Source organism: Eriocheir sinensis, chromosome 69 (genome assembly GCF_024679095.1).
Source record: "Eriocheir sinensis breed Jianghai 21 chromosome 69, ASM2467909v1, whole genome shotgun sequence".
Classification (NCBI taxonomy): Eukaryota; Metazoa; Arthropoda; class Malacostraca; order Decapoda; family Varunidae; genus Eriocheir; species Eriocheir sinensis.
Window position 1 is genome coordinate 7,776,122 of NC_066577.1, and position 12,500 is coordinate 7,788,621.

Genomic DNA, 12,500 nt, shown 5'->3' on the forward strand with positions numbered 1-12,500 from the left:
TTTCTTGTTGTTTTCACTCAATTTTCTTTTTGTTTTAATTTTCTTGTTTTTATACATAATTTTCTTGTTTTTCTTCCTTTTCTTTCTTTCTCTTCCTTAATTTCTTTTCCATTTCTTGAACGACACTTTATCAGATTTTCCTTCCTTCCTTCCTTCCTTTATTTTTCTCTCCATTTCCTTCCTTCCTTTCTTCCTTTTCTCTCTAATCCTTCCTTCCTTTGTTTCTTTTTCTCTCCATTTCCTTCCTTCCTTCCTTCCTTTCTTTTTCTCTCCATTTCCTTCCTTTCTTCCTTTTCTCTTCATTTCCTTCCTTTTCTCTCCATTTCCTTCCTTCCTTCCTTCCTTCCTTCCTTTCTTTCCTTCTTTCCTCACAACACACACACACACACACACACACACACACACACACACACACACACACACACACACACACACACCAAAATATAACTCCTAATAATAATAACAATAATAATATATGTAATTTATCTCTCTATATATAACTCTTAAAAAATATATATATGTATAAATTATCTACTAAATCTCTTTCTCCTCCTTCTAAATATATATATAAAAAAAATAATTATTAAATATTTTCTTTGTGTATTTTAAAATCATACATAAATATATTTCCTGTATATAAATATTCTATGTATTAATATGTATTTTTTTAATTTAGTTAGTGTATTAAATGTATCTCTGGGTATTTTATTTTTATTATTATTATTATTATCATTATTTTTGAGAACACACACACACACACACACACACACACACACACACACACACACACAGTCTCTCTCTCTCTCTCTCTCTCTCTCTCTCTCTCTCTCTCTCTCTCTCTCTCTCTCTCTCTCTCTCTCTCTCTCACACACACACACACACACACACACACACACACACACACACACACACACACACACACACACACACACATTTGGCACATAATAATAATAATAATAATAATAATAATAATAACAATAATAATAATAATAATAATAATAATAATCACTAACATACATACATACATACATACATACATACACACACACACGCACACTGAAAAACATACACATGTGCGCATCACTTCCTCCCATTAACTCTTCTCCTCCTCCTCCTCCTCCTCCTCCTCCTCTTCCTTCTTCTCCTCCTCCTCCTCCTCTTCCTTTATCATCTCCTCCTCCTCCTCCTCCTGTGCGTCAATTTTCTCTCCATTCGGTGGCGGAGGTGTTGGTGGTGGTGGTGGTTGTGGTTGTGGTGGTTGTGGTGGAGGTGCAGTGATGCCGGCCTCCTCCTGCTCCTTCCAGTACAGGTAATTGGACCTCAGGTGTTCAAGGAGTTCGGGGATGTCGGCCAGGGCTGGTGGTGGTGGTGGTGGTGGTGGTGGTGGAGGTGAGGCTAGGTTAAGTTATGCAGTGGTGGTTGGTGGTGGTGGTGGTGATGAGATTGTGGTGGTGGTGGTTGGTGGTAGGTTAAGTTATGCAGTGGTGGTGGTGGTGGTGGTGGTGGTGGTGGTAGTGAGGCTAGGTTAAGTTATGCAGTGGTGGTTGGTGGTGGTGGTGGTTGGTGGTGGTGGTGGTGGTGGTAGTGAGGCTAGGTTAAGTTATGCAGTGGTGGTTGGTGGTGGTGGTGGTGGTGATGAGATGGTGGTGGTGGTGGTTGGTGGTAGGTTAAGTTATGCAGTGGTGGTTGGTGGTGGTGGTGGTTGGTGGTAGGTTAAGTTATGCAGTGGTGGTTGGTTGGTGGTGGTTGGTGGTGATTTTGGTGGTGAGGTGGGCTTTGTATGTAGAGGTGGTTGGCTGGTGGTGGTTGGTGGTGATTTTGGTGGTGAGGTGGGCTTTGTATGTAGTGGTGGTTGGTTGGTGGTGGTTGGTGGTGATTTTGGTGGTGAGGTGGGCTTTGTATGTAGAGGTGGTTGGTTGGTGGTGGTGGTGATTAGATTGTGGTGGTGGTGGTATAGCAATGTTGGTGGTGGTGGTGGTGGTATAGCAATGTTGGTGGTGGTGGTGGTGGTGGTGAGCTTTGTATGCAGTGAGGGTGGTTTTGATGGTGGTTGGTGATAGGGGGAGTTAGGCAGTGGTGGTGGTGGTGTGTGTGGTGTTTCATGGTGGTGGTGGTGGTGTGTGGTGGCCTTGTGGTGAGTGCCAGCCACATACACCACACACCAGTCTCACTAACACACACCAACAGTAACAAACAGTGCCACTAAAGACTCATACAAGTACCTTTCATGTTCTTTCTTTGGCGACATAAATATTTAAGAACTCAAAGCTGTCTATTACTGGTGGTGTTTGTTGGTGTTTGTTGGTGTTTGTTGCTGTTTGTTGCTGTTTGTTGGTGTTTGTTGGTGTTTGTTGGTGTTTGTTGCTGTTTGTTGGTGTTTGTTGCTGTTTGTGCGAGAGAGAGGAAGGGAGAGAAAGAAAGAGAGGGAAGAATATGTTCGAGAGAGAGAGAGAGAGAGAGAGATTAAGTTAAAGAAACCAAGAGAGAGCGAATTAAAGAAAGTGAGAGAGAGATACCAATTCCAACAACCAGAACTTGACAGAATCCAATAGGCCTACACAAAAACCCATTACAGAACCATTTCCTTGGCCTCCTCAAAAAGCTAGCCCCTAAAACATGTTCTGAACGAGTTTCTGAACGCGAGAGACAGACAGACAGAGGAGAATTTTAGGATATAAGAAAGATTTGAAAGTAGGTCTATAATTTACCAAGTGGAGTTTTCTATCAATTCTGGGCTAGTGTGAGATGTGGTAGTGGTGGTGGTGGTGGTGGTGGTGGTGGTGGTTGTGGTGGTGATGGTGGTGGTTTGTGGTTGTGGTAACATTCTTAAAAATAAACTTAAGAATTATATATATACAGTTTTTATTATTGTATCTCTCTCTCTCTCTCTCTCTCTCTCTCTCTCTCTCTCTCTCTCTCTCTCTCCTTCCTTTTTTCAAATTATAACTTTTTTTTTCTTTTTTTCTACCTAAACACTTTCTCTCTTTCTCTAACAAACACACACATGCACACACACACTTTCTCTCTCTCTCTCTCTCTCTCTCTCTCTCTCTCTCTCTCTCTCTCCATTCCCTTCCTTCTCTCTCACACACACACACACACACACACACACACACACACACACACCCTCCCTCCTCCTCCTCCTCCTCCTCCTCCTCCTCCTCCTCCTCCACACTCACCGTCCCAGGCGTCAAACATATCGTTGATGAAGAAATCGATGAATCCAATCTGTGACTTTGGAATGGAGCAAGTTGTGCGGTCGAACTGAGGCATCACGATCGGAAGGGAGCGCTCCTTCTCCTCCTCTGTCTGGGGGGGGAGAAGAGGAGGGGTGTTAGAGGAGGAGGAGGAGGAGGAGGAGGAGGAGGAAGGGAGGGAGGGAAGGAAGGAAGGTTAAGTTAGGTTAGGTTAAGTTTAGGAGAGAGAGAGAGAGAGAGAGAGAGAGACACACACACACACACACACACACACACACACTCTCTCTCTCTCTCTCTCTCTCTCTCTCTCTCTCTCTCTCTCTCTCTCTCACACTCTTCTCTCCCTCTCTCTTCCTCCTCCTCTTCTTCTTCTTCCTTGTCCTCCTCCTCCTCCTCCTCCTCTTCCTTCTTAAGGGGAGAGTCCGGTTTAGATCGGGGGTGCCATATCTCCGGTAAATATGCATGAATCGCTCTGATTTTTATGTTGTGAAGTATTGGCATCATTTACATCAACATTAGACCTTGACCCCATTCTTGTCCCCTCCCTCCAACTACAACTACAACGAAAATTTAAAAGCGAATCTCCGTCGTTATTATTGGCCCCACAACCTTCATTTTTCTGTGACTTAGAGACGTTATAATATGAAATGTTTCTTCGTCGTTAGATTTTTCATTTCAGCTTTTGAATTTGTTTTATGATTTTTTTTTGTGTGTGTTTTTTTTTTGCCTTTTTTTGACCAAAAAAATATTAATATAAAATTAAAACAGACATATATAAAAAAACAGCGATGATTTGAAGAGAAAGTATTCCTCTGCCTTTTAGTCTTTGTTTCATTGAAATCAAGCTAAAACTGGCTCCAAGGTTAACGTTAGAAGGGGAATAACTTATGTTTTGAGATATGGGCTGATAAAGTTTATTGATGGATCGCGATCCCGTTAAAACACACTAGGAAGCTTTTTTCAGGTTTACTATGAGTTTTTTTTTATCATCTTCAATCTGCGAGATAGTTGCCAAAATGTATACCTACCAAATATATTTTTTTCACAAAGTCATTTTTTTTATATTTTTGGGGTCTCCAAACCGGACTCTCCCCTTAACCTAACCTAACTTAACCATATCAAAAAGAATCTCTCTCCTCCTCCTCCTCTTCTTCCCTCCCCTTTCCATTCCTTTCCCTTCCTTTCCTTCCCTTCCTTTCCCTTCCTTTCCTTCCCTTCCTTTCCTTTCCTTTCCTTCCTTCCCTTCCTTTTCCTTCCCTTTCCTTCCCTACCTAACCAATTCCACAGACATACTAAAACCTAACCTAACTATCCCTTCCTCCTCCTCCTCCTCCTCTCTTCCCTTCCCTTCCTTTCCTTTCCTTCCCTTCCCTTCCTTCCCTTCCCTTCCCTTCCCTACCTAACCAATTCCACAGACATGCCAAAACCTAACTCAACTATCCCTTCCTCCTCCTCCTCTTCCTCCTCCTCCTCTTCCTCTCCTCTTACCTGGTTAAAATACTCGTTAGCAATCCGATAGGCCCAATCAATCGACAGCGGAAGGGGTCGGAGTGGATTGCTGACATCCGCGCACTTAATCAGCATCCGCTTGATAATGACAAGGTTTTCAGGACTCCCGAAGGCCAGGAGGTCAGCATGTTGTCCTAGGCCATCCTCCTGTGGGGTCGGGAGAGGAGGAGGAGGAGGAGGAGGAGGAGAGAGAGGGAGGGATGGTTAGGTTAGGTTAGGTTAGGTTTGGTTTGGAAGGAAGAAGAAGAAGAAGAAGAAGAAGAAGAAGAAGGAGGAGGAGGAGGAGGAGAGAGAGGGAAGGGGAAGGGATGGATAGGTTAGGTTAGGTTTGGAAGGAAGAGAAGAAGAAGAAGAAGAAGAAGAAGAAGAAGAAGGAGGAGGAGGAGGAGAAGGAGAGGGAGGGAAGAGGGAAGGGATAGATTGGTTAGGTTAGGTTAGGTTAGGTTTGGAAGGAAGAAGAAGAAGAAGAAGAAGAAGAAGAAGAAGAAGAAGAAGAAGAAGAAGAAGAGGAAGAAGAACAAGGAGGAGAAGAAAAATAAAGAAAAACAAACAAAAAACAAAACTTACAATATACATCACAAACACACACACACACAAACAAACACCCCACCCCCCCTAGACCCCCAACACCCCCCCACTCACCTCAAACACCCCATTGCTCCCCTCCGCACCACCACCACCACCACCACAGTCATCGCCACTGTCTCCGCTCTCCACTCCGGCGGCGGAAGCGGAGATGGAGGTTGACGCAGCCCCGGCCATGTTGATGAACTTGCTGAGATGCTCGAAGTGCCGCGTCATGTCTGTTGCCAGCACCATGTCAATCACACTCTTTCGGACATGTTTGTACGTGTCGCGGTCAAGTGCTGTTGTGGGGGGGGGGAGGGAGGGGAGGGATTGGGTAGGGGAGGGATGAGAAAGGAAGGGAAGGGATTGGAGTTGGTTAGGGAGTGGAAGAGAGGAAGAGGAGGTGGAGAGAGAGAGGAGGAGGAGGAGGAAGAGAAGGGAAGAGGAGGAGGAGGAGGAGGGATTGGGTCGGGGATGAATTGGAAGGGATGGGAAAGGAAGGGAAGGGAAGGGATTGGATTTGGTTAGGGAATGGGAGGAAGAGGTGGAGAGAGAAGGGAGGAGGAGGAAGAGAAGAGAAGGAGGAGGAGGAGGAGGGATTGGGTAGGGGATGAATTGGAAGAGATGGGAAAGGAAGGGAAGGGAAGGGATTGGATTTGGTTAGGGAATGGGAGGAAGAGGTGGAGAGAGAAGGGAGGAGGAGGAAGAGAAGGGAAGGAAGAGGAGGAGGAGGAGGGATTGGGTAGGGGATGAATTGGAAGGGATGGGATTGGATTTGGTTAGGGAAAGGAAGGAAGAGAGGAGGAGGAGGAGGAAGAGAAAGGAAGAAAGGAAGAGAAGGAAGAGGAGGGGGAGGAGGAGGGATTGGGTCGGGGATGAATTGGAAGGGATGGGATTGGATTTGGTTAGGGAAAGGAAGGAAGAGGAGGAGGAGGAGGAGGAGGAGAAGGAGGAGAGAGAGAGAGGAGGAGGAAGTGATGGGAAGGAAGAGAAGGAAGAGGAGGAGGAAGCGAAGGAAGGACGACGCGGAGGAGGAGGAGGAAAGAATTGGTTTAGGAAGATATTGGAAGGGTAAGGAAGGGAAGGGATTTGGTTAGGGAATGGAAGGAAGAGAGGAGGAGGAGGAGGAGGAAGAGAAGGGAAGAAAGGAAGAGGAAGAGGAGGAGGAGGAGGAGGGAGTGTAAGAGAGAGAAGAAGAAGGGATTGGATAGGGAAGGGAAGGGAAAAGGAGGAAGAGGAGGAGGAAGGAAGGAGAGAGAGAGAGAGAGGAAGAAAGAAAGAAAGGAAGGAAGGAAGGAAGGAAGGAAGGAAGGAAGGAAGGAAGGAAGGAGAGAGAGAAAAATAAATATCTATTAAATTTTCACATAATAAAACATATCTACCAATCAATCAATCCCCCCTCTCCCGCCCACCCCACACACACACACACCCACACATACCTTTGAAGATGTTGACCCTATCGTCCGAGCGAGTGTGTTTGAAGCTGACCGCCACATGGTGTGACTCCAGGACACTGAGGTCATTGTACAGCACGGCAAGTTCGTTGTTAGTGTTGCAGAGGAAGGCGCTGGGGGGGAGAGAGAAGAGTGCGTCGAGGGTCATCTCAAAGGTTGGTATTGAGACACTTTCGTTTCTCCCATCAGCTATATCTAAAGGTCAAAGGAGGGGTCAGTTGGGTTCTATTGAGTGTTTCTTCAGGTTCACGGTACAGAGGAAGGGTCACACTACCACCAGGGTCATACAACTACCCCTGGAAATGCCCACAACTCCCACGAAAGCCTTGTCAAATAGGTGTTTCTTCAGGTTCACAGTACAGAGGAAGGGTCACACTACCACCAGGGTCATACAACTACCCCTGGAAATGCCCACAACTCCCATGAAAGCCTTGTCAAATAGGTGTTTCTTCAGGTTCACGGTACAGAGGAAGGGTCACACCACCACCAGGGTCATACAACTACCCCTGGAAATGCCCACAACTCCCACGAAAGCCTTGTCAAATAGGTGTTTCTTCAGGTTCACGGTACAGAGGAAGGGTCACACTACCACCTGGGTCATAAAACTACCCCTGGAAATGCCTACAACTCCCACGAAAGCCTTGTCAAATAGGTGTTTCTTCAGGTTCACGGTACAGAGGAAGGGTCACACTACCACCAGGGTCATAAAACTACCCCTGGAAATGCCCACAACACCCATGAAAGCCTTGTCAAATAGGTGTTTCTTTAGGTTCACGGTACAGAGGAAGGGTCACACTACCACCAGGGTCATAAAACTACCCCTGGAAATGCCCACAACTCCCACGAAAGCCTTGTCAAATAGGTGTTTCTTCAGGTTCACGGTACAGAGGAAGGGTCACACCACCACCAGGGTCATACAACTACCCCTGGAAATGCCCACAACTCCCACGAAAGCCTTGTCAAATGTGTGTTTCTTTAGGTTCAGGGTACAGAGGAAGGGTCACACTACCACCAGGGTCATAAAACTACCCCTGGAAATGCCCACAACTCCCACGAAAGCCTTGTCAAATAGGTGTTTCTTCAGGTTCACGGTACAGAGGAAGGGTCACACTACCACCTGGGTCATAAAACTACTCCTGGAAATGCCCACAACTCCCATGAAAGCCTTGTCAAATAGGTGTTTCTTCAGGTTCATGGTACAGAGGAAGGGTCACACTACCACCAGGGTCATAAAACTACCCCTGGAAATGCCCACAACTCCCATGAAAGCCTTGTCAAATATGTGTTTCTTCAGGTTCACGGTACAGAGGAAGGGTCACACTACCACCAGGGTCATAAAACTACCCCTGGAAATGCCCACAACTCCCACGAAAGCCTTGGCAAATAGGTGTTTCTTCAGGTTCACGGTACAGAGGAAGGGTCACACTACTACCAGGGTCATACAACTACCCCTGGAAATGCCCACAACACCCATGAAAGCCTTGTCAAATAGGTGTTTCTTCAGGTTCATGGTACAGAGGAAGGGTCACACCACCACCAGCGTCATACAACTACCCCTGGAAATGCCCACAACTCCTACGAAAGCCTTGTCAAATAGGTGTTTCTTTAGGTTCATGGTACAGAGGAAGGGTCACACTACCACCAGGGTCATACAACTACCCCTGGAAATGCCCACAACTCCTACGAAAGCCTTGTCAAATAGGTGTTTCTTCAGGTTCACGGTACAGAGGAAGGGTCATTTTGAGTTAATTCTTAATAGTGTTGCACATATTACAAATCCTCCTGAGTTTCTGGTTGTTTAAGAATTATAATCTCGGAAATTAACAACACAGGTAAGAATTTTCAACTCAAAACTGGGTCCTGTACGCTCCACCCCGACCTTCCCTCGCCATCCATGTCCTTATCCAACCTCTTCTTGAATGTATCTATGGTATTGGCACCCACAACATGACCCCCAAGCCTGTTCCACTCATCCACCACTCTACCAGTGAACCAATTCTTGCCTGTGTCTTTGTTGAATCTGAATTTGTCTAACTTGAGGTCATTGCTGTGTGTTCTACCTGGTTCTGTTACTACCAAAACCCTGATGTGGAAACTGCCTTACACAGAACAGACATACCCCTCCTCCTCCTCCTCCTCCTCCTCCTCTTCCACCCACCCACCTATTCTTCCCAGGGAGGTCCTTCCTTCTCTTCTCTTCCCCTCTCTTTCCTTTCCCTTCCCTTCCCTTCCTTACCCTCCCATCCCATCCACCAGTCTTCCTCCTCCTCCTCCTCTTCCACATACCCACCCATTCTTCCCTTCCCTTCCCTCTCTTTCCTTTCCCTTCCCTTCCTTACCCTCCCATCCCATCCATCAGTCTTCCTCCTCCTCCTCCTCCTCTTCCACTTCCACATACCCACCCATTCTTCCCTTCCCTTCCCTCTCTTTCCTTTCCTTTCCCTTCCCTTCCTCACCCTCCCATCCCATCCACCAGTCTTCCTCCTCCTCCTCCTCCTCCTCCTCCTCTTCCACCCACCCACCTATTCTTCCCAGGGTGGTCCACATCATGCACCACAGCTGCCACCAGAGCAGCAGCGACGTCAAGCGGATCAAGGAGGTGCCTCAGCCGCTCCTTGTTGACGAAGTACGCGGTTGACTGTAGGACATCCGCCGCGTGAGTCGAGTTGTGGTAGGAGTTGTCGAGGTGGTAGTTTGCCTCGATCAGGGTCAACCAGTTCTGGAGGGTGGTTTCGTCACAGCCCAGGGTGGCAGGAACGTCGAATTTGCACATCAGTGACATTCCCAGCCACACGAGAGGCCTGTTTGGGGTGAGGGAGAGTGTGTTAGAAGGGAGGGAAGGGATGGGAAGGGAAGGGAAGGGAAGGGAGGGAAGGGAACGGAGTTATGAGAGGGGGGAAGGCAAGGGAAGGGAAGGGAAGGGAAGGGAAGGGAAGGGAAAGGAGGGAAGGGAACGGAGTTATGAGAGGGGGGAAGGCAAAGGAAGGGAAGGGAAGGGAAGGGAAGGGAAGGGAGGAGAAGGAAGGGAAAGCAAGGGAAGGGAAAGGAAGGCAAGGGAATGGAATGGAATGGAAGGGAAGGCAAGGGAAGGGAAGGGAAGGGAAGGGAATGGAAGGGAAGGGAAAGGAAGGGAAAGGAAGGGAAGGGAATGGTAGGGAAGGCAAGGGAAGGGAAGGGAAGGGAATAGAAGGGAAGGGAAAGCAAGGGAAGGGAATGGAAGGGAAGGGAAAGGAAGGGAAAGGAAGGCAAGGGAATGGAAGGGAAGGGAAGGGAAGGGAATGGAAGGAAAAGGAATGGAATGGAAGGGAATGGAAGGGAAGGGAAAGGAGGAGGAAGACAGAAGAGTGTTTTGAGATGAAGAGGAGGAGGAGGAGGAAGAATTGAGAGCAAGGGAGAGATAGGAGATAAGGAAAGGGAGGAAAGGGAGAGAAAAAGCCCCATTTTGAGAGGCCTAAGGAGGGAGGAAGATGGGTAAGAAGAGGAAGGGAAGGAAGGGGAAGAAAAAGAGAGGAAGGAGGAGAGGAAGAGGAAGAGGAAGGAATTGAGAGAGAGGAAAGGGAGAACACACACACACACACACACACACACACACACACACACACACACACTCTTCTTCCCTCTCCTCCTCCTCCTCCTCTTCCTCTTCCCTTCCCTTCCTTTCCCCTCTCTTCCCTCCTCCCCTTCCTCTTCCCTTTCCTTCCCTTCCCTCCTCCTCCTCTGTCTCTTCCCTTCCCTTCCCTTCCCTTCCCTACCCATCCCTCCTCCACCCTTCCTACTCCTTCCTTTCCCTACTCCTTCCTTCCCCCTCCTCCTCCTCCTCCTCCACCTCTCCTTCCCTCCACTCACTCACTTCTTATCCGAAATCCGCTCCAGTTTAAAGATATCAAAGTTCCACATCATGTCTCCCGCCAGCAACTCCCGGATGCCTGAGGATGCCTGCTGGTTGAGTGCCGGTAGGGAGGGCCTCGCCAGTGCCGCAGGGGGCTGGGTGACCTTCCCCCCCCCTGCCGAGCCCACTGAAACCGCTGTGTCGTTGCTGCTGCGGCGCCCGGACAGCAGAGGTTTGGGTCCTTGCTATGGGGTCCAGAGAGAGAAAATGGGTGTTATTGTATATTTTTATTTATTTACTTATTTTTGTATTTTTAAGTGTGTGTGTGTGTGTGTGTGTGTGTGTGTGTGTTTGAGGTGGCTAGGTTAGGTTAGGTTTGGAGAGAGAGAGAGAGAGAGAGAGAGAGAGAGAGAGAGAGAGAGAGAGAGAGAGAGAGAGAGAGAGAGAGAGAGAGAGAGAGAGAGAGAGAGAGAGAGAGAGAGAGAGAGAGAGAGAGAGAGAGATGGTGTTAAGTGGGTGTTATTGTATATATTTTCTTACTAAAAATACTTAATGCAGAAAATAAAGGAAAATACTCAAAATAAGAAAGGAATGGTTAGGGAAATCAGGATAAAATTGGGAAGGACACAAAATTAGGATAAATAGGGAATAAATAATAGGATAAATTGGATAAATGGAGGAGGAGGAGAAATTACTAATGAAAATAATAATTGACCTAAAATGAAAATATGAATGTTGAAAATGAATGAAAATTAAAATATAGTAAAATTTGGAGGGAAAAATATCATGGGAAAGGAAGGGACTATATTTAATTAATGGTATAAGTATATGTCAGGTCAAGTTAGGTCAAGTTAGGCTAGATTTAAGTTAGGTTTATGTTAGGTCAAGTTGGGCTAGATTTAAGTTAGGTTTATGTTAGGTCAAGTTAGGCTAGATTTAAGTTAGGTTTATGTTAGGTCAAGTTAGGCTAGATTTAAGTTAGGTTTATGTTAGGTCAAGTTAGGCTAGATTTAAGTTAGGTTTATGTTAGGTCAAGTAAGGCTAGATTTAAGTTAGGTTTATGTTAGGTCAAGTTAGGCTAGATTTAAGTTAGGTTTATGTTAGGTCAAGTTGGGCTAGATTTAAGTTAGGTTTATGTTAGGTCAAGTTAGGCTAGATTTAAGTTAGGTTTATGTTAGGTCAAGTTAGGCTAGATTTAAGTTAGGTTTAGGTTGGGTCAAGTTAGGCTAGATTTAAGTTAGGTTTAGGTTGGGTCAAGTTAGGCTAGATTTAAGTTAGGCTAGATTTAAGTTAGGCTAGATTTAAGTTAGGTATATGAGGAGGAAGGGAAGAAAGGTTTACATTAGGCTAGGAGAGAGAGAGAGAGAGAGAGAGAGAGAGAGAGAGAGAGAGAGAGAGAGAGAGAGAGAGAGAGAGAGAGAGAGAGAGAGAGAGAGAGATACTAAATAAATTGGAAAATATATATATATTCAACAAAAGGACGCAAGAATATGTAAATGTGTAAGATGTAAATGAAATAATGGAAATAAAGATTAAAACTGACTTAAAAGGGAAGGAAAATTACTATGAACAAAACTATGTATAACGAAAAGTACAGAATCACACCCACCCACGAAGGTCTGTCCAGGCATTGCGTTAAAGAAAAGGACAAAAAAACAGGGAAAAAATTATTGAAGAAAGGAAAAAAAAGTTAAAAGGTGTTAATTTGTGAGATAATTAAAAGACAGTGGAAATTATATATATACAAACACACACACACACACACACACACACACTTACCGCCAACAAGCCCCCAAGCAAATCCGTGGCCACAGGATCAGCCGCCGGAACCATCGCTCGGACCCCGGCCATTCCATCCCCGCCCCCTCCGACACTCCCTCCTCCGCCCCCCACGGTAGGGACAAGCTGGGGTGAGTAGAGTTCCGTCGAGCGAAGAATCTCGAC

At 46.3% G+C, this 12,500-nt stretch overlaps 2 protein-coding genes and 1 long non-coding RNA gene across 21 annotated transcripts in view; 2 read left to right on the top strand and 1 right to left on the bottom strand.

Moving 5' to 3' along the window:
• LOC126988599 (high affinity cAMP-specific and IBMX-insensitive 3',5'-cyclic phosphodiesterase 8B-like) overlaps positions 1–12,500 on the bottom strand; it is a 42,513-nt gene that overhangs the window by 2,714 nt on the left and 27,299 nt on the right. For all 5 annotated transcript variants that reach the window (XM_050846942.1, XM_050846943.1, XM_050846941.1 and 2 more), the window contains 8 exons: positions 12,336–12,500; positions 10,578–10,801; positions 9,250–9,528; positions 6,713–6,840; positions 5,349–5,572; positions 4,686–4,853; positions 3,180–3,309; positions 1–1,356 (listed from right to left, as the gene is read on the bottom strand). The exon at positions 1–1,356 is cut by the window's left edge and continues 2,714 nt beyond it; the exon at positions 12,336–12,500 is cut by the window's right edge and continues 188 nt beyond it. In XM_050846942.1, the coding sequence (XP_050702899.1) occupies positions 1,094–1,356; positions 3,180–3,309; positions 4,686–4,853; positions 5,349–5,572; positions 6,713–6,840; positions 9,250–9,528; positions 10,578–10,801; positions 12,336–12,500 (1,581 nt within the window). In that variant the 3' untranslated portion in view covers positions 1–1,093. The remainder of the gene's footprint in view (positions 1,357–3,179; positions 3,310–4,685; positions 4,854–5,348; positions 5,573–6,712; positions 6,841–9,249; positions 9,529–10,577; positions 10,802–12,335) is intronic.
• Positions 1,492–3,043, top strand: LOC126988604 (uncharacterized). The gene is made up of 3 exons (XR_007742288.1): positions 1,492–1,594; positions 1,667–1,769; positions 1,830–3,043. It is a non-coding gene; the product is annotated as an uncharacterized LOC126988604 (long non-coding RNA).
• Positions 6,958–8,529, top strand: LOC126988601 (melanoma-associated antigen C1-like). 15 transcript variants are annotated; one of them, XM_050846957.1, is made up of 4 exons: positions 7,030–7,601; positions 7,707–7,799; positions 7,905–8,114; positions 8,325–8,529. In XM_050846957.1, exons 1-4 carry the CDS (start codon positions 7,030–7,032, stop codon positions 8,527–8,529), a joined length of 1,080 nt encoding a protein of 359 aa, XP_050702914.1. The 15 variants fall into 15 exon arrangements, 14 of the variants coding, with proteins under 14 accessions (XP_050702915.1, XP_050702916.1, XP_050702909.1 ...); XM_050846958.1 differs by having other exon boundaries at positions 6,958–7,064; positions 7,275–8,114; XM_050846959.1 differs by having other exon boundaries at positions 6,958–7,064; positions 7,380–8,114.

Excerpts from the sequence above, each read along its gene's own strand:
- LOC126988601 (XM_050846947.1), top strand. The coding sequence starts at position 7,030 with ATGCCCACAACTCCCACGAAAGCCTTGTCAAATAGGTGTTTCTTCAGG. Across the intron at positions 8,115-8,324 it reads ACGAAAGCCTTGGCAAATAG|GTGTTTCTTTAGGTTCATGG; the intron begins GTGTTTCTTCAG and ends CTTGTCAAATAG.